This window comes from Pelodiscus sinensis, chromosome 10 (assembly GCF_052426305.1).
Source record: "Pelodiscus sinensis isolate ZL-2025 chromosome 10, ASM5242630v1, whole genome shotgun sequence".
In the NCBI taxonomy this organism is placed as follows: Eukaryota; Metazoa; Chordata; order Testudines; family Trionychidae; genus Pelodiscus; species Pelodiscus sinensis.
In genome coordinates this window covers 55,420,634-55,439,420 of record NC_143061.1, presented here as the reverse complement: position 1 = coordinate 55,439,420, position 18,787 = coordinate 55,420,634, and the positions used below count along the sequence as shown (strand labels likewise).

Here is an 18,787-nt window from a genome sequence, read left to right as displayed (position 1 = left end):
AGGAGCTAGCGTGCCATAAGCCGGGATCAAAGCGCACTTACAGACGAGAGCGAGGCAGCTAGCTTAGAGCGCTGCACGTCGCCCGCCGGTCCGTCCCTTACCCGTCTGTGGCTGGGCCATGCCTGTCTCCCTCCAGCTGAAGGAGCAGCTGTCTCAGACTGAGCGCACCCACCGCGGCGAGCTGGAAGGGATGAGGAGGGAGGTCTCCCAGCTGACGGAGGCGCTGCACCAGCGTGACATAGCCCTCGCCTCGGCCTGCGGGCCCACCTCGGACGTGGAGCGGCGCCAGAGGGCGGAGACGGAACGAGCGGAGAGGAACGCTGCGGAGCACGGGGTAAAATGCCTAAAGGCTCTTTCTCTGTCTCCACGCTCCTGGGCCCTGCCTTTCCGCTGAGCTGACGCCCCCCTTCCCTCGAGCGTGGGGAGCCAGGGACTGCCCTGCTCGGAGCTCCCGGGGAAGTGCGTTCCCTGCAGCCTCTGGCTTTCCTGACCAGACCGGCAGCCATTGCTTTGTCTGTCCGCCGACGGGGCTCTGGAAAAGAATCCCGAGCCTGCTTTGGCTGAGGAGCCTGTGGGGCTCTGGCGTGCTCGGCTCTCAGCTGAGTGGTAGAGAAGCTGCGCTAGAGCAGAGGGGACCTCTTGCCGGTTCCTGCTTGAACAGAGCGAAGCAGCTCCTGGTTCCAGGCGGTACCGAGGAAGCGGCAGCTTTGCGCTCCGTTCAGAGACTCCGAAAACAGGAGCGGAGCGGGGCCGCTGTCTCTGGAGAGTCTGAGCAAATGAGGATTGCTGGTTCCGCTGAACCCGTGGGGCCCAACAGGCCTGCCCGCCCCCTCCAGCCCATCCTGCAAGCTACATTGGCTCTGTGGGAGCAGGGTAGGAGCCGGCAGCAGCCTTTGCTGAGAGTGGGGCTGGACTCATGGAGCCCCCAGTCCGTGTAACTCACTGCTGAGTTTTTACAGCCCGAACGTGAAGCGCTTTTCTAAAGAGGAAGGTAGGACAAGAAGCAATGGGCTTCTCTCAGAAGCGAGGGAGATTGACGGTGGGTGTTAGGAATAACTTCACAAGGGTAATTCCACTCAGGAACAGCTTCGTTGGGAAGCTGTAAATATCCGCATTATTGGAGATTTTTTTAAGCTTGGACATACCCCAGGTCAAGGTGGAGGGTTTACTTGGCCCTGCCTCAGCGCGGGGGGCTGGACTGGATGACATCCTTCATTTCTGTCATTCTGTGCAGTCCGTTTGCGACGTCTTTGGTTAGTTGGACTGGGGCAGTGCAGTCTGACAAAGCCCTGGGCAAAGAGGCTGGCTTGGCTTCTGTACACTGAGCAAGGTGTACCGGGGGGGGAAGAGCACGGAGGTCTTGGATTAGTTTGTGTTCGTCCTGCCTCCTCGGGCGATTCTGGCTCAGGTGGAACCCCTGAGGCTGGAGAAGCGGCGTGTGTCTGAGATGGTGCAGAAGGCGGGGGTGTGGAATGGGGACTAGCGGTTAGACCTGGCGTGGTAGGGGAGCAATAGCAGTAGTGCTTTATAGAGCGAGTATTCCACACCTGGGCTGCAAAGTGCTTGCCAGAGCTGGAGACACCTGCCCCCTTCCCGCTGCGCAGTTGAGGAGAGTGAGGCCAGAGCTGATGGCGGCTGGCTCTTACCCGGTCCTTTCCATCAGGAGCACTCAAAGCGTTGGAGAGAGGAGATGGGTGTGATTAACTCTGCCTCACAGGTAGAGAAACTGAGGCACAGGAAGGGGAGGTGACTTGCTCAAGGTCACCCTCCAGGCCAATGGGAGAGCTGGGGCGAGGACTCAGGACGCTTAATCCCTGGTTCGTTGTCACAGCCGCTGCCTCCTGTCATGGCAACATGTTAACGCGCTTCGCTGGCAGTCGTGTAGTCGATACACTTTGTATCAGCTGTACAGTTAATTGATAAGTGCTGCTCAGCAGAGCCGCAGCGGGTGGCTCCAGAAGCTGACGGAGGTGACCTGGCTGTGCCGGCTCTGGAGCCACCCGCGCTGCAGCTCTGCATGTTAAATGGAGTAAGAGCCCACTGGGGCGCAGCAATCAGCATGAGCTGGGAGTGCTGGTGCTGGCTTGCGCTGAGTCCAGCCGCCCCGGCCGCCGGGAACGGGGGCTGGTGCCGGAGCCGCCCCGGCCGCCGGGAACGGGGGCTGGTGCCGGAGCCGCCCCGGCCGCCGGGAACGGGGGCTGGTGCCGGAGCCGCCCCGGCCGCCGGGAACGGGGGCTGGTGCCGGAGCCGCCCCGGCCGCCGGGAACGGGGGCTGGTGCCGGAGCCGCCCTGGCCGCCGGGAACGGGGGCTGGTGCCGGAGCCGCCCTGGCCGCCGGGAACGGGGGCTGGTGCCGGAGCCGCCCCGGCCGCCGGGAACGGGGGCTGGTGCCGGAGCCGCCCCGGCCGCCGGGAACGGGGGCTGGTGCCGGAGCCGCCCCGGCCGCCGGGAACGGGGGCTGGTGCCGGAGCCGCCCTGGCCGCCACAAATGGGGGTTGCTTGACAGCAACAGCCCCTGTCCCCGGGGGGGGGGCAGCTCCCCACTGGGACCCCTGTGGACTGAGGCTGCTCTGCAGCAGTGTCTCCTATCCCCCCTTGCCTCTTACAGAGGTGGGGGGGGTAGGCAGCACCCGGAGACTGTGATGAGAGGAACCGGCTTTTCAGCTGGCTCCCCGTCGCGCTGGCTCCTGTCCGCCCCTCGCCTCTCAGAGCCCACAGGACTCTTGTACACTGCAAAAGCAGACGCGCCTGCTGTGGGAACCAGGGGCACGGGGATTGACATAGTCCCCACTCGCGCCGTTTCCCGCTGTGCCTCTGCCTCCCCTGCCCCCGCAGAGACGGTGCTGGGGTGAACCGGCTTTACCACTTCCCCCCGGTTCCTGCTCCCCCCTCGCTGCCCCTCTCTAATACAGGCATGGGGGGGGGGAGCGACTAGCCGTGTCGCTGCTCAGCATTTGCTTAGCGGATAGTCGCCTAGTCGCTTGCATCCCGAGTGCGTGCCATGCTGTTAGCAGCCTGTCTTCAAGCTTGGAGCCGATTCAGGAGCTGCCTGTAATCCCTGATGCCTCCTCCACACCTTGGAGAGCTACAAGTCCTCCAGCTCTTGCAGCTACTGCCTGGGAAATGCCTCTTACTTCCCGGAGAGAGGCGGTTGGGTCGGCTTTCCTGCCTCTCTCCAGGCACTGCTTGGAAAGGGCGTGTTGATTTGCCTTGCTGCCACTAGATGGCACTGTGGGTGGTGGCTCAGTGCTAGGGTGGGAGAGAAAGTTGGGGCTCAGCACACCAGGCGGAATATACTGGTCCCTGGTGCAGAGATCTCACAACGCTACCCATCCTTTCAGCCTGGGCTATTGCCACCTGTGCAGCGCACGGGAACGTGAAATCAGCCCCACTCGACTGGAGCAGCAGCAACGTTCGGGGGAAAGGTGTTCCTGGGCTGTGTTGTTTTAGTGGGTGAAGGATGGAATTAGCAATGCCTGCCTTGTAGGCGGTGTTCCATCTAACGCACGGGGGGTGGCATTCAGCAACTGACAGCTTGTTAGAGCAGGGCGGGATATTTTATCCAAACTGTTCAGGGAAAAATAGGAGGGGAGAATACAAACAATTTTTGATCAGCCAGCTCTCCAGTGTATTAAGTTGTTGGAAGTTAGCAGTGTGTTCCAGAGAAGGGGCTTTCTTGGGGGCCGGGCTGAGACTCCCAGGAACTAAGGATCATTCCAGACCTTACCATCTTGCCATCAGAGTGCTAGGCACACCTCTCCAAACGGCTTTCTTCAGTGTAAACGAAGAGTCACGTGGCCCTCCGAAAGCAAGTCCTGACAGCCCCACCAAAACAGAGCAGCACACTGCACACACAGTTCTCCTCCCTCGGAAGAGGACGAGACGGAGAACCGCGCACGGGTGGCAGGTGGTAGCCTCGTTGCTCAATGCACAACTGGAAAGTGCTGATATCCTGTGGCAATAAGGGCAGGGTAAGACCCTGAACAGATCAGACCAGCTCTTGCTAGCAGCCAGTTGGAATGGCCACAGCTCACTGGTGGTATGTGAACTTTTTCCTAAGTGCAGCTTTGGGGTTGCCTGTGAATAGACAAAAAGAAGGGGGGCGGGAATCTATAGAGGAAAAACAATTGGGAAACTGAAATTGTCTTTTCCCAGTCAGGAAAAGGAGAGGAGAGAGAGTTAGGAGGGAGAGTTAGGAAGGAGAGAACTAGTTGCCAAACCGGAATCACTACAGCTGTGTACAAACACCCCATTCCTGCTTCTGAGAGCTCAGTATTTGTGAGGGGCTCACCAAGCTGCTCCAGAGTGTAAGGAACGTGCGAAACTGTGAGGAGAGATTGGAAGTGACATTTCATGCCCGGATACGTTACCGCTCGTGTCCACAGGCCTGACGTGGGCTGTGCTGTGGCTGTGTACGTTTCTTTGGTCTGTAACGTGTTCTCGGAGGCAGACATCTAGATTTGTCCGTCGCAGCGCATTGCTTTACCTCTTTGCTGCAGGAGGAAAGCAGCGTTCCCTTTGTAAAGCCCATTCATACGAACACACTGGCTTGGGTGGACCTGAGGAGTCATTTAGCAGTGAGCCAGTTCAGGGACCCCGACATTTGACCTTGCAGTTCACCCCGCTGCTGGTTTGATTAGCTCATTCTCGCTGGATGCAGGCTCAAGTAAACAGTAGCAACTGACTCACCCTCAGGAGGTTTCGTTGCTAGTAAAAAGCCTGGAAATGTCACCCCTTAAAACGGGACTCCTGCTATATGGGCCCATCTGTGCTCTGGATTTAGATGGTCTCTTTCAAACCCCTGAAAAATACAAGTTTGGGTTGACTTCAGCATCTCTTCATTTGTTAGGCAAAAGAAGCCGCTCTCACAGACCTCCAGGAAAGCTACAGCATGGCCCTAAGTAAATTGGATTTGGAGAACCAGCAACTGCAGAAGGACCTGGCTGAGACTAGAGCGAAGTTAGAGCTCTCCACTCAGGTCTGCTGGGACAAGTATGAGAGCATCCTGCAGCAAATGCAAAACAAAGTGGCTGAGATCCAGGAGACAGAAAGCAGGTGAGAGCATGGCGTGCGGAGGGAGGGGTTTTATTACAAAGGTAAGTAAAAGGCAAACAAATGGGTTTCTGGTTCTGATGCCACGTTCGGTACAGAGTATCCACCCCAGAACTCGTACACAAGGTCAGTCTGGAATTTGCCATTGTGTTTTGCACGGCGTTCAGTCCCTGTGTTCTGCCGTGCTGCCTCGTGGAGTATGTCCACACAGCACTTCGGATGAGACAGTGGGACCCAGCCTGGCTTGGCAGATTTGAGTCCGTGGGGCTTATGCTAGTGGTCTGAAAGTGTGTAGACTGCACTGTTATGGGCGTTGAAGCTTAGGGCACGGGGCTCGTCTTAAGAGCCCAAACTGCCCCTTCCAAGTGCTGTGCATACTGCTGTGTTCAGATCTGCTCACTCACGTCTGTTGTCGGGTGGGGCTGCTCTCCCCTCTGGCTGTGTGGATGTGCCCTTATGGGTGCTCTCCCTCATTGCTGCCATGACTATAATGGCTCCTAGCCCTTCGCTGCTTTTGTGTAGTAAAATGTAGCACCCAGGGAAGCATGCATGTGTTCTCCGGGCATGTCTACACTTGCACCCTCTTTCGAGAGACGGATGCAAATGAAGACATTCGAAATTGCAAATGAAGCCGGGATTTAAATATCCTGCACTTCATTTGCATATTCGCGTTATGGCGCTATTTTGAAATAGCAGACGCTGTTAAGAAGCAGTTATTTCGAGAGAAAACCCTTCTCTTGAAATAACTGGTAAGCCTCATTGTATGAGGAATAAGGGTTATTTTGAGAGGAGGGTTTTCTCCTGAAATAACCGCGTCTACACAGCGTCTGTTGTTTCAAAATAGCACGATAACACGAATATGCAAATGAAGCACGGGATATTTAAATCCCGGCTTCATTTGCAATTTCGAATGTCTTCATTTGCATCCCTCTCTCAAAAGAGGGTGCAAGTGTAGACTTACCCTCCTTGGTTAACTTGTACTGGGCTTTGTGCAGGAATTGGCTGTGGCTCAGGAAACCGGGGTCGCAATAGGATGTGCCACAGCCGGTAATATTTAACCATAGACTAGCTGGTGTGAATTCCATGGAGACTGGATGCGCTTCTCGGGGCGGGGGGGGGGAGGGTGGTCTTGCGAGAATGAACGATAGCGGCCCGTTTGAATTGCCAAGCCTTTCAGACTAGTGCAGACCGACCCCTCTGCCCTTGTGTGAGACCTGCAAACAGCCAAACTGTCCTGACTCCGGGTGCTTTCTGTCCCGCCTCCAGGAGAACCCAGGAGCTGCAGCACAAACACGAGGAAGAGAGACGGAAACTGCAGGCCAGGCTGGAAATGACCATTCAGCGCTACGAAGAGGAGATCGAGACTCTGAAAGCCCAGCATGTGTCTCCAGGGACGGGCCCTGTCCTTGGGGCAGCCGGAGGACAGAGCCCCCGCATCAGCAGGAGCAGCTCCAAGGAATCCCTGTCCTCTGACTTGCTGCTGGGCGCAGACCATTTGTCCCTGGGGCCAGGTGGAAGGAAAGGTTTCTGTGACGATGAGTCCTGGGAATCGGTCGCCAGTCGCCAGCGAGAACTTGCGCCCTTGGTAAGTAGGGACGTGGGAACTGTGGGTCACTGCTCAGAGAGGAGAGAGAGCCAGGATTCTGCAGTCTCATGCGGCAAATATGAGCCGGCTTCAGAGACTGCTTCTGAAACCCGCCGTGTTGTGTGTGAGCCTGGAGTTAGTGTAACCCAAAGCCAGGAAAGCGAATAATATGGGGATGGTGAACACGCGAATGCCTAGAACACCGGTTGGCAATTAAGTGGTGTCCCAGAATCCCCGGGGCGAGAGACCCGCTGAAATCGAATTCTAAACTCGAGCTGGTTCAGCTGTAGCGAACTGCTCCTTGACACAGGCGTGCTGCACCACCTCGTGTGGGCTGCCCGCTTCGGTCACTAATTATTCTGAACCAGCAGCCATTTGGTGACCCTTGGCTCAGGCGTTTAATGGTTTGTAGGTGGGGGAATCTGCCCTGCTGGAAATACAGGAGATAGGGGGAGGAAAGGAGGGTTCAGAGGTAGGAAATCAGCTCACATATTTGTCTTACTGGGGGCCTTTGGTTCCCTCTCCATCACACGGCACTTCTAGTCACTACTTGCGGCCTTATGGGGCTGCCCTGCTTAGATCTTTCCCCTGCTGCATTCGCGGTGAGAGGGAGCTTGCCAGAGGGCAGCTCTTGTCCCAAGAGGGAGAAGTGCTCGTACGGTGGAGGAGACATGCCCTCCACACCAGTGACCGGCCAGGCTTTTCCCTGTCTCTCTGGATGTGGAACCGCCCAATGGCGTCTCTTGCCAAGAAATTGAAGTCAGGCTTTCCCTGACGGACAGTAGCTCCTTCCTGCTCCCGTTTTTACCTCCCCTCCCCCCACTGCTTTCTTAGAAAGCCTCCCATCGTTTAACACTTGTGCTGTCTGGGGGAGGCGAGAGGCAGAACCAGCTTCTGGTTTGTAACGAGGGCTGGCTGAAGAGGAGCATCATGGGAGCTCGGCACATGGGAACTGGGCCTCTCACCCCCTTCGTGCTCTAGGAGAGAGTGCACTGAAGAGAGCAGGGACTTCACAAAGAGGCAGTTTATGCTCCGAACCCCTTTCCCCCCTGGGCCCGAGGCTCCAGAGGCCCTGCTGTTGCTCCCAGCCTCGGGATTGTACCGCAGTGCGGGCAGAGAGGCAGCAGCCAGCGGGTGAGCAGTATGCAGGGGAGAAGGTGGCTGGACCCAGGTGATAAAACCATCATAATGGTTTGAACTTGTATTAAAGGATAGTTTTGTACAACCCCATCCAGAGTCACGAGTTACCCTCCGGTTGCGTGGAAAGGGGGGAATTCAACAGTAGGGATGAAACCCTGGCCTTGCTGAAGTCAGCAGGGGTTTTGCGCCCGACTTCCTGGGGCCAGGATTCCTCCTAGAAGTACGGTGATGGAGTAGGTACCTAGGGAAGTAGCTCCCGCCCAGCCTGGGACGTGCAGAGTGCCTGTTACGGAGGGCGGTTCCATGCGCCGAGACAGTGGGATGGCGTTTTTCACATCTGGCTGAAGCTACTTGGAGAGCCGTTTCTGTGCTCCTCAGTCACTTGCTAGCTCAGCCGTCAGGGGCTTTGCTTTTCGAATGTCGTGGGTTCCAGCTGACCTTGTAACGCTCCTAACCTGCGACTTGTAACGCTCCAGAATGACCCAGCTTTGATTCTGGGTTCCCTGAACGAGCTGAAACTGCTTGTGGTTCGGTTCAGTTTCACTTGAATTTAATGCACGGTTTGATCCCTCACAGGCAGGCCTGTGTTGAAGCCTCCTACTGCGCTTTATTTCTCTGCCCACGAGCCCTGTTCGCATCTGTTTTCTTTTAGTGCCCCCTGCCGACAGCTCCAATTGGCTCAATAGCCGCCAGGTTTCTGGAGGAGGAGGAGGTGAGATCTCAGCATATCCTGGACCGCTTGGATGCTCACATCGAGGAACTGAAAAAGGAGAGCGAAAGGACAGTGAGGCAGTTCTCACACCAGAAGTAGCAGCTCTTCAAGGTCTGTGGATTTGAAGACTGGTTTAATGAAACCACATCAGCTGTGCGGGGGAAGGAACTTAGCCTGACAGAGCTCAGCGCTTGAGGGAAGAGACATGCCCTCATTCCCCAAGATGAATTTGAAGTGTGAAAACCCAGGATATCCCGAATGGCTCCGGAACAGGAGTGATTGTGCGGGTGAAAGTACATCTCCATCTGATACTCTGTATCCAACATGCTGCAGTCCAGGAGAGGGAGGGTGTGTGTGCGTGTGCGTGTGCGTGTGCGTGTGCGTGTGCGTGTGCGTGTGTGTGTGCGTGTGCGTGTGCGTGTGTGTGTGTGTGTGCGTGTGTTCGTGTTCACTGCCACGGAGATTGTGATGTCTCCTCAGAGCAAATTCCCATGTAAATTATTTAAAGTTATTTTTATATCTGTAAAAAAAAATAAAAATAAAAGCAGAACAAGAAAAACCCCTTCTTGCTCCCCTACTCCCCCTCCCCCCAAGGCACAAAGTAAATCTCTTTCAGCCAGTGAGTTTTCATTTATATCCCTCTCCAGGGAATGAATCTGACCATCTGCTTCCAAGAGTTGTTACGCTCTTGAAAACAAAACAAACATACACGGTATGCAGCAGGCCTAAGTGGGGGAGGGAATATTTTCCACACGAAGCTCTCCTCTCCTAGTGTACTGTTGGTAAATATTTCCTGGAGCTTCCTGCAACTCCTACACCCAGCTGCCTGCATGCTGTGCTGTTCATTTCCACCCGATCCATCTTGCTCTTGTGTTGCTTTCACAGATTCCGAGGCAGCCAAATAGCCAAGCAGAAAACAGAGAGGTGGCAGAATTCTCCCTCGGGATGTAAAAGAGGAGCAGTTGGAGCAGGTGAGGTCGAGCGTAAGGGATAAGCACACAGGAAGGAAAGCCGCTGTCAGTGCAGTAGCTGTATCAGAGGGCCGAGCAGCTGGTGGTGCTAGGAGGCAGGCGAAAGTGCCAGGAAGCTTTTGAGACTTTTGTGTTTTGTGCCGACAAGAGGGGTTTGCCTTGTGACACGTGTCCTTGTCTGGGTTCAGGGAGCATTCAGGGAGTGTCACATCTAAGGGAACAGATTGGAGACTCAGCCTTACTCTTTGGTTGATAAAGAATGAATCCTAATCCAACTTCCCCCGCTCTTTTCTGTTTTCTGCACTAGGCTTCCCTTATAAAATGCACTGGATTGGCTAGCCCAGTTGTGACAAGGGGGTAAGCGAATGCCGTCACGCCGCTCACTAAGAGTCCTCCCTATGAATAGGCCAGTGAGCCAAAGTTACTGTAACAAATTGTCGGCTGACGAATCAGAATGGATTTTATGCCCCCTGAGAGAGATTAGGCGAGAGATTCAAAGAATCCCATTTACCGTTGAAAGGCAGTGGGAGATGGACACCTAACTCCATAGGTCCCAGCCATGGGCTTTCCTCTTGCTCCTTTGCTGTGCTTCCTTTTGCTGCTGTTCAGACGTCACCCTCCCATTCCATGCCCCCTTCTCTCCTCCCATGACTCGAGCTCATCCTCCCCTTCTTGGCATGGCCGCTGATCAGATGTACACTGTGCGGCATTGGCATCTCCAACTGCACCTTTGCCATTCCCTGTATCTGTCACTATTCGTTTTTCACAACTTTTCATCCCTTTCACACCATTCCGGAGCAACCTGAAATGGCAGCCAGCGACAGCCAGCTCACTGCGACAACCAGCTGTTTGATCCAGACCGTCCAGTGAACGGGGTGAGTAATGCCTGTCAAAACAAAGGTGTTACAGGCTGTTGTTGGAAGCTTTTGCCTCATCCCCTCCCCTCCCAATACCTACAAGCACGCTCAGTCCGTGCGTGTCTGAGAACTCTCCTACAGGGCCTGGGAAACTGAAAAAGTAGAGAGTTTGTGGGGCCCACCAGCTCTCCTTGAGCCCTTGATAAGAGGGAATGATGCTTCTAGAGCAATTGCGGAGTCTGTGGTGTCACCTACTGTCCTTTGCAACGTGCTAGTTATGCTGAACGTTCCTTTCCCCGTACGACAGAGGGTCTGAAGTCGTGCTGTGCCGGCAGGCTTTTCCAGAGTGCTCAGGGAGGGCCTGGCTCTGACTTCAGCTGGAGTAGAGGTTGGCCACTGAACGCCTCTCCGTAGGGGCCTAGACTAACCGCAGAGGCCGGAGGGGCAACAATAGCGATGGATCTCCAGGATTCTATGAACTGGAGTAAAGAAATATGAGGGTGGCAGAAGCCTGGTCGTTATCTGGGCAGTGGCAAAACTCTCAGGGACTCCCAGTTGGGGCTGGGAGTTTGCCCTACGATTAGCAAAACTGTGCAGCTGGACCACACGAGAGGCTCTCTTGTGCCCAGTTGTGGAGCCTGTGGCTGGATAACTAGAGAGGGAAAAGCATATGCCATGAAAGCAATGACACCAGCTGTGTCAGGTCAGGTCACGCTGCCACTCAGAGCGCTGGAGCCAAAGTACTGCTCCAAACAATGCGAGATGACAGCTAGTCATCCCTACTCATTTGGAAAAGCGACGAGGAGTCCTGTGGCACCTTATAGACTAACTGAAGTGTAGGAGCATAAGCTTTCGTGGGCAAAGACCCACTTCGTCAGACGCATGTGTGCCACAGGACTCCTCGTCGCTTTTGCAGATTCAGACTAACACGGCTACCCCTCTGATACTACTCATTTGGGGCTCTCAAAGGCAATATGCCATTCGCTTGCACTGTAACAAATGGCCTGAAACTACTGTTCCATCAGCCGCCCGGGCACTGAAATATGCTGTTACATTTGGGCCATCATTGAAGTAATTAGCTATGATAATTGATAGATGGAGGAGCTGAGAGGCAGTTCTTCACTTGTGTGTGTAGAATAATTTTCCAATATCAAAAAGGAGGAGACTCTGACATTAGTAAGTCACAACAGACAATGTGAATTCTTCGCACTCGGTAATTACTCCTCTGCATGGCATAAGGTTACAGCAGCTCTCCGATCCCCTTTCCGACTGAAGGATAATAGTCCGTTGGAAGTGGTGGGGAGAGCTGACTGATCAGTAATGCGCACTATGAAACAGGAAAGTGCCTGTTGTGTTGTGGGGAGGGAGGAATAAGGTTGTTTATCCTGGAGAAAGATGGCCCTGCTAATCCAGGGTTTATGGCACTTTTATCGGGGACTGCAGGGTTTCCAAGCATTCATTTATGCCTTCTGAATGTTGAACGTCCCCTCAGAATAATTACTTGCTCCTAGCATTTTTATAATTAATGGAGCTAGAGGGCTTTTTGTCTTTGAACTCATCCTTTTAATAACACCAAAGCGTTTCCTCAGTTGCAAGGCCGAGCCACACGTTTGCCTTGTGTTTCATTTAAAAAAAAATGTGGAAACCAATGTTCCCTCTAATCTGTATATGGCTGGAAAAGATTTTTCCATCGGTGTGTGGAATAAATTTTGTATATGCACTGAGGTGTGTGAATGTGTACCACTAGTAGAAACAAAACCACGCTGAGGGCGCTCTGCTAATCAGCTGGGCAGCACTGGACTCGCCAGAGCAGTCCCACAAGCGCCCAGCTTACAGGGAACACTGGTGGAAACCAATTTATAGTGAGTTGTGCCTTGATTTCTAGTCTAGGGAAAGGTGCCGTCTTGGCATGCCTTTCAGGGCTGGCCTTGTCAGATATGGGGGAGGGCATCAGATGTACAATTCCTTATGCGTGCGATCCTGCATGTAGGTCATGTATCTGCGCAGTCCAAGCAGATGGGGTGTATGGAGTGTGAGACTAGAAAAAATGGACTGTAGTGAGGGCAATTACGGGAGAAAATGACTCTGTGTCTGCTGTCATGACAGGCGATGAGAGAGCTGTACAAAGAAACTATTTTTACCTTTAGACAATTTCCTCTTACTGACATTGCTCTCCGTGGACCCACCACATGAATCTGCTGGGTTTCTCCTGCCACCTTACCGGCTGGCTGAAGGTCTGGGGACCGACTTGTGCCAAGCAGACTTTGGGGAAGAGGAGCCGGAGCCTGGTCTCCCTCCTTTGCAGGGGTTATGCTACAGTCAGGCCGTGGGGCCCATGACAGGCGTCTGAGAGCAGCCTGTGTTGGCATGGTCTGTAGAGGCACGAGGCTGGCTGCTAGACCCTGAGCAAGGAATGAGGGGAGCTGTGGGCCTGCCCTGGAATGGCGCACTCACCATAGGCTTCCGGGCTCCCGTCTCCCTCCCGCTGGCAGCCCCAGCTGTCACCGCATTGGATGCTGATGCCATGATGACAGGATGGAGCAGGAGTAAGTGAAGGTGCCAGCTGGGCTGCATGCACCTGGGTGGAGCTGAAACATCTGCAAGGATCCTCAGAGCTAACCAAGCACCCCTGGGCTCCCCTGTCTTCTGTCTGCATCTCTGCTCTCCAGAGAGTGGGCTACCTGCTGTCTGGGATTAGCACCATTAGCACTTTGTGGGAGCAGTTGCCAATCCACCCAGCCCTGTCATCGGCCAGGGGCAGCAAGCTGCAGGAGGGGCTCTACTCTGGAGCCCCCAGAGCAGTGCACGCAGGCCCCCAAGCGTTGCTTTCCCTGGCGGTCTGGCAAAGGGACTGCCAGGCAGTGTTTTTGCCAACGGGAGGCGCTCAGGCTGTTGCATGAGTGCAATAAATACATTGCATGGGAAATTACAACTGTTGGTTTGGGGGGGAAATCAAGTTAAAACAAAACACGCCACCTCTTGGAACATACGGCAAGAGATGCACGCTGACATGGTCATGGAATGAAGTGTATTGGGCAGCCGCTTTTTTTTCATTGACTATTGAACATGAAACCAGCCAGACTACTCCTCTTGACTTCTGCAATGGAAGATCTCTTTGAATAAAGCATCTATCAAAGGTATGATTGCTTACAGGACAGTAGAGAGAACGGGGGTTTCTGTGCAGACCCAAAGTTCCACTGATTTCCCTTGTCAGGGCAGTACCTGGACAGCCCATCACATTCAGCAGCTCTGTCTTGGACAAATAGGTGCTTTCTGAATGTTGACTTTGAGAACTAACATTAGTCCCAGTTTAACTCTGATTTTGTCAGTGGCAGAAACCTCCTTTTGTGTTTTGAGAGAAAATAATTGTAGCGTGATAGTCGAGTTACTGCCTTTGTAGCAAAAGTGTTTACAGCTCAAACATCCCAGTAATAAGATAAAAATTAATATTTTATTGCATTGAAGATGAAGTGTAAAAACAGTCATTTCGCAATATCGCTTAATTTTGTAAGACAATGAAGTGCGCAAGAAAGCCTTCACCTACTATATCTTCTTTCAGTAGCACTTCTCTTCCCTGGGATGGATTTTGCTACTATGCTAGACACACACAGAAACCCTTGTTTAAAGATTCTTAAACTACTGCAGAGTCCTATTGCAAAAGGATAATGTGCTTTCTTTTTCCTACCCCTGAATGTTCAGAGTCTTCTCAGTGTAACCCCGATAAACCTTCATGATGATGCCCAGTAATTCAGAAACCAACAATTATTGCCGAAATGTTAATGAACTGTGGACATAAGTCAGTCATTTCCCTCAAACCATTTCTCTGGAAGAGGTCACCTAGCAGTGTCTGTGATGAATTTGAATTCCCTACGCAGCAGCTCCCTTTGTGACAGTTACTGATTGTTCCTGGTTTTGATCTCGTATTGCGTCGGCTCTTCCAGAGATGCCCGAATGTTGTTGCGTATTTGTTGGATTAATAGATTTGGGGGAAGAGAGCTACTGGGCACCGTAAAATGATGCGGGCTTGGGACGTGGTGAAATGTTGGATTGTGTGCGACGATGGAAAGAACGGGAGGGGGTTTACTGGGTCTCCACTGTGTATTTCAGGATTTGTGAGTAGAACTTTTGATTGGCATTCTCTTGCACCATGACGAAAACCTCTGTGCAGCCAGAAGTGTTGCAGCTTCCCTCCCAGTAGCCATCTTTACTCAAGCTCAGAGGAGAGGTGTTTTCATCCTGAACAAAGGCCTTTGCTATACTGTGCATCTTGAGCTTAAATGGAACGTTGCGATTGGCTGGCAGCAGCCCAGCAAGTGGCTCCAGCAGTTCATAATCTTCTGCCCAGTTGCTGTAATGCTGTGGGAAAAACGGCCACTTGACTTGGGTGTTGGGGCAGGAGATGAGGTAGTTGAAGATATAATTGTAACTGCCTGGCTCGGACTTCTTCTTGGCAAAGATTTTAAGAACAAACTTTCCCGCATGGGGGAGATGGATCTTAAACTCTATTTGGTTTCCTCGATGGATTTGCATGATGTGCCGTCTTCTCATATCCTCAGTCAAGCTAGTGTTGTCTGAATGCAACGTGGCGAGGACGCTTATCTCTTTGCCCAGGGTGAAAGTGATGGAACACCGCCCGTCGTTGGTGTGAATGATGGGGTCAGGGTGTGATGGCCTCAGGAACCCTTGACGCTCCGTGAACCAGCTGGGTCCAACAGGCTGATGCAGGTCTTTTGGGAAACGTGTGTTCTTGTCCACAGAGCTGCACTCCAGGGTGTATTCTAACACGCCGTTGTAGAGCGTCTCCGAGCCTTTGGCGGGCTTGGCAAAGATCCGTACGTTGTGCTTCCCAGTCTTCTGGGGGTAGAGCTCCAGCTTCATCCCATTCTTTTTGAGCGTCATCAAACCATGTTCTTCAGCTCCATTCAAGTCAAACATAAACAGTAGCAGAGCACGGCTCTCAATAGAAATAGTTGCTTTTCCGTTTACTGTAAAATACAGAAAAAATAAACTGTTGAGGCCTTTACTCCAGTCTGTTTATGTAACACCCCCTCCCCCCCACGCTGTGACCCAGTGGACTGAGTGTCCCAGAAGATCACCAGTTAGGGAAATTAAAGGGCTGTTGTTCGCTGGCTCTAACTTGTCAACCACCAGCCACAGTGGTGCCCCTCCCAAGGAACAAGATGGGGTGGATGCTTTGGGACACGTGTTTATGAAAGGGAGCTGGTCAGTGCTCTTGGATCCTGTGTGAGCCCCTTATGTTACTTCTCAAGTTGCCCACGCTGAGGGACACCGGCTTTGCCAAGCTGGATCAGACCCACAGTCCAGTCCCCTGTACGTCAGTGGCCATCCCCAGCTGTTGCAGAAGGTCTGAGAGCCCCGCCGCATGCAGTGACACTCCCGATCCCACATCGGTGGGACTGAAACGGCAAATGGGTGATACTGCCTGGGGAGTTCTTTAGAGCCCTGGGCCCCGAGTGACCGTGCTGCATCCCAGACCGCCAAAGAGTGGGCCGGCGGGGGAGGAGAGCCCCACGTGCGGCCTGTTTGCCAGCGGCCAGTGGGAAATGTAACGCATCCAGATCAGCGCTTGTAATGGCTCCTGTGGGGGGACGTTACCTGTTGGGATGGTGTGTGAGTCTGGGTGGGCAGCCACCATGCCCAGCTGGTAAAAGTGACTCCCGTATTGCATGTTCCTCTCAAACTCTTTCAGTGTCAGAGCCGGTTTCAGGAGCTGCCAGTTACTGTTGTCTGGGAAATGGTTGTTAATAAATAGGGCCGGGTGCGTAAGAAAATAAAACTCATTGTATCTGGAACAAGAGAGAAGGAGTTAACCTAAGCATGGAACGTATTCCGTGGCTTGGTACATCTTCCAGCCGTGCATCTCGAGCACTGTGACCCTGCTCTGCGCATCCAAGTGGGGGGAGTGTTGGCCATATGCTCAGCCGCTGCTGTCCCTTGGAATAGGGCACTGCCATGCGAATGGGGGGGAGGGGTGAGGACAAGGGCCCACCTGTACATGGCCAGTGTAGCCCCAAACTCCCAACCAAGTCCACAAGACAAGTGTCTCTGTATTCGAACTCCCCACCCCACGCTCCCACATGACTCCTTTTGCCCCTTCATACTTAAAAGTGAAGCACATGCAGGAGCTTTTGGAAGATCAGCACCTTGATTTGCAGATGCCCTCTCACTGAAATTTACATCACACTCCAAAGCCTTTCTTGTGGAAGTGCAGCCCCACATGGTGATCTGAGAGAGGAAGCTACAGGATTCAGACGCAGACTAAAACCATTCGATCTAAATACAAGGCCTGAGGCTGCTGCCTCTCTTAATTTCAATTGGGGTGAACCTTACATCCGTTTTAAAATTAACGGCAAAGTGCTCTTAAAAGTATGTGGTCGGTTTTGTGTGTGGTGTTTAAAGCAGCAGCTATAAATGTTCAGCATGTTTGTAAATTGGGCCGATAGTTGTTTAGATAAAAATAGTGCCCTTTTTGAAAGGGAAAACCAAAGTCGTCAGGTTTTCATTTGCTTCCTCTTTTCTGCTTCCTATTTGTTTGTTTAAAAATGTCGGATTTAGGCATTTGAGCCAGTCGAGTGGTTCGATATCCAGGACACACCTTTCCTATTAGGCTTCACTACATAAAGATGTAGCGTTTTACAGTGGCTGCTTTGAACATTCATTTAAGAACAGGAAGTAACGAAGGAGCCAGCCACGTGTACGTATTCAATATTAATCCAGAATAAAAGTAGAGTTTCAAACGTTTTCGAAAAGCAAAACCCTCTAAGGGGAGTATCTGGGGATTCTGTTAGCAGGTGTTGGGGTTGACTGGTTGCTCGTGTTTCTGCATCTTTTTACAAGGTCTGACTCTTGTAACAATATGGAGCAAGGATTCTCTTTAGCCCCAAGCATAATCCGGTGGCAAGTTATTGGATTCTGGAGTCAGAAGCTGGGAATGGGTGACAGGAGAGGTATCACTTGATGATCCCCTGTTCTGTTCACTCCCTCTGGGGCACCTGGCATTGGCCACTGTCGGCAGACAGGACACTGGCCTGACCCGGTACCGCCATGCTTACGTTCAGCACATAAATACCTTTGAGGATTCGGCCCTTAGCAGTGTAGGTCCCATTGACTGTCACTGAGACGTAGGCTCCTAATTGGTTAAGCTGCTTTTGAAATTGAAAGTGAGGCTCCTAAATTACGTAGGTGCTTTTGAAAATGTGGCCCTCAGGGCCTTTGTCATCAGTTAAAAATTCAGATGATAATAGGAGCGAACCACGAGCAGCTTCTCCCCCCTCCAACCAGAAAATTCTGAAACCGAAACCCAGCACTGCCCCGCTCCCTCCAGGCCCTGTGTTGACCCAGGCCTGAGGATCCCGTAGCAAATGGTACCCTACTGAAAGGTGAAGCTTCTGCATGAATCGTCAACTGAGCCACTTCCCCAGGTGCTGTCCAGCAGATGCCAGCTTCCATCAAGGTAAACTGCATTCCAGGCGTGGTCATTGTTCTCCGTTAAGGACTGTCCGGGTCTGTAACTGTACCCCTTTGAGAATCCTGACAACTTCATGCTCTGCACACCTGCAATGCTGAGGGAAGGAAGCTATTACAAAGCAGTTTGTTATTCATATGGGGGAGAGGGAAGGGGGGGGCTTTTCATTGTTATACAGTTGAGTGCATGGAGCTGCACATGGGTAATCCATGAAAACGAGTGTTTCCATCAGCGTTAGAACTCAAAATCCTGTAGTCACTCAGCCCTTTCCTCTGACTGCTGCACAGTGTGCGCTCCTTGCTCGCAATGAACGATACTGCTCTCTGAAGCTCTCAACCGCGCCTTTTCCAGAGGGCTTGGGCAGTGCATCGCATCTGTTTTAGGAGACAGTTTCTTCATTTCTATTCCTTGGGGGCTTCCTCAGTCTAGGGTAGTGTTACATCCACTCCAACAACAGAACATTCTTGATTTCCTCCATTGTGTTACTCACTGGAGTCTCTTCCAAGGTTACCCAAAATCAGAAACAGCCATCAAGATGGGTGCTATCAGTCTCTGAACCAAGTGATCCCAGATTTCTGATGTTGCAATAATATGTCCTGGATTTTTCCTAGATGGAGGGAAATTGGTTTTAAACCTCCCTAGTTCTGAGTTTGTTTTTTTCTGAGAGTGGAGTAAGGAGGCTGTGGGGAAAATCTATTTTTAATGCCGACAACCCACTAGATATCGTTATGAAAATAAAATATAATCGATTTTGCATGAATCGGTATCTGTGCTATGGGAGAATGAATGGGATCTAAACCGCTGGCAATTCCAGATTTGCTTTATTTAAGTGGAAGATTGTCCATCGAATAGGCTGGCACTGAAATTTTTCAGGTTCATTGAAAAGTCTTGTACTAAATGGAGTAGATACTTAAAGTGGTAAATGATGTCTACTGTAGAAATAAGATTATCTGCTGAACGTTAATTTAACTCAGCGAGATGCAAA

The 18,787-nt window shown here is 52.4% G+C and overlaps 3 protein-coding genes across 7 annotated transcripts in view; 2 read left to right on the top strand and 1 right to left on the bottom strand.

The window, feature by feature from the left end:
• CEP63 (centrosomal protein 63) overlaps nucleotides 1-8,992 on the top strand; it is a 35,925-nt gene extending 26,933 nt beyond the window's left edge. For 3 of the 4 annotated variants that reach the window (XM_075937238.2, XM_075937239.2, XM_075937237.2), the window contains exons 11-14: nucleotides 137-334; nucleotides 4,849-5,054; nucleotides 6,318-6,636; nucleotides 8,429-8,992. In XM_075937238.2, the coding sequence (XP_075793353.2) occupies nucleotides 137-334; nucleotides 4,849-5,054; nucleotides 6,318-6,636; nucleotides 8,429-8,587 (882 nt within the window). In that variant the 3' untranslated portion in view covers nucleotides 8,588-8,992. The remainder of the gene's footprint in view (nucleotides 1-136; nucleotides 335-4,848; nucleotides 5,055-6,317; nucleotides 6,637-8,428) is intronic. The other variant, XM_089780943.1, reaches the window with a different exon arrangement.
• Nucleotides 8,993-10,182: 1,190 nt separating this feature from the next.
• Nucleotides 10,183-18,787, top strand: part of EPHB1 (EPH receptor B1) — a 323,707-nt gene continuing 315,102 nt past the window's right edge. Inside the window, exon 1 of the mRNA XM_075937229.2 lies at nucleotides 10,183-10,334. The gene's annotated coding sequence lies outside the window, so the exon portion shown is untranslated. The remainder of the gene's footprint in view (nucleotides 10,335-18,787) is intronic.
• KY (kyphoscoliosis peptidase) overlaps nucleotides 13,674-18,787 on the bottom strand; it is a 28,373-nt gene continuing 23,259 nt past the window's right edge. The window contains exons 10-12 of one of the 2 annotated variants that reach the window (XM_075937236.2): nucleotides 17,711-17,899; nucleotides 15,933-16,123; nucleotides 13,674-15,301 (exon numbers count right to left, since the gene is read on the bottom strand). In XM_075937236.2, coding sequence (XP_075793351.2) covers nucleotides 14,397-15,301; nucleotides 15,933-16,123; nucleotides 17,711-17,899 — 1,285 coding nt within the window. In that variant the 3' untranslated portion in view covers nucleotides 13,674-14,396. The remainder of the gene's footprint in view (nucleotides 15,302-15,932; nucleotides 16,124-17,710; nucleotides 17,900-18,787) is intronic. The other variant, XM_006117445.5, reaches the window with a different exon arrangement.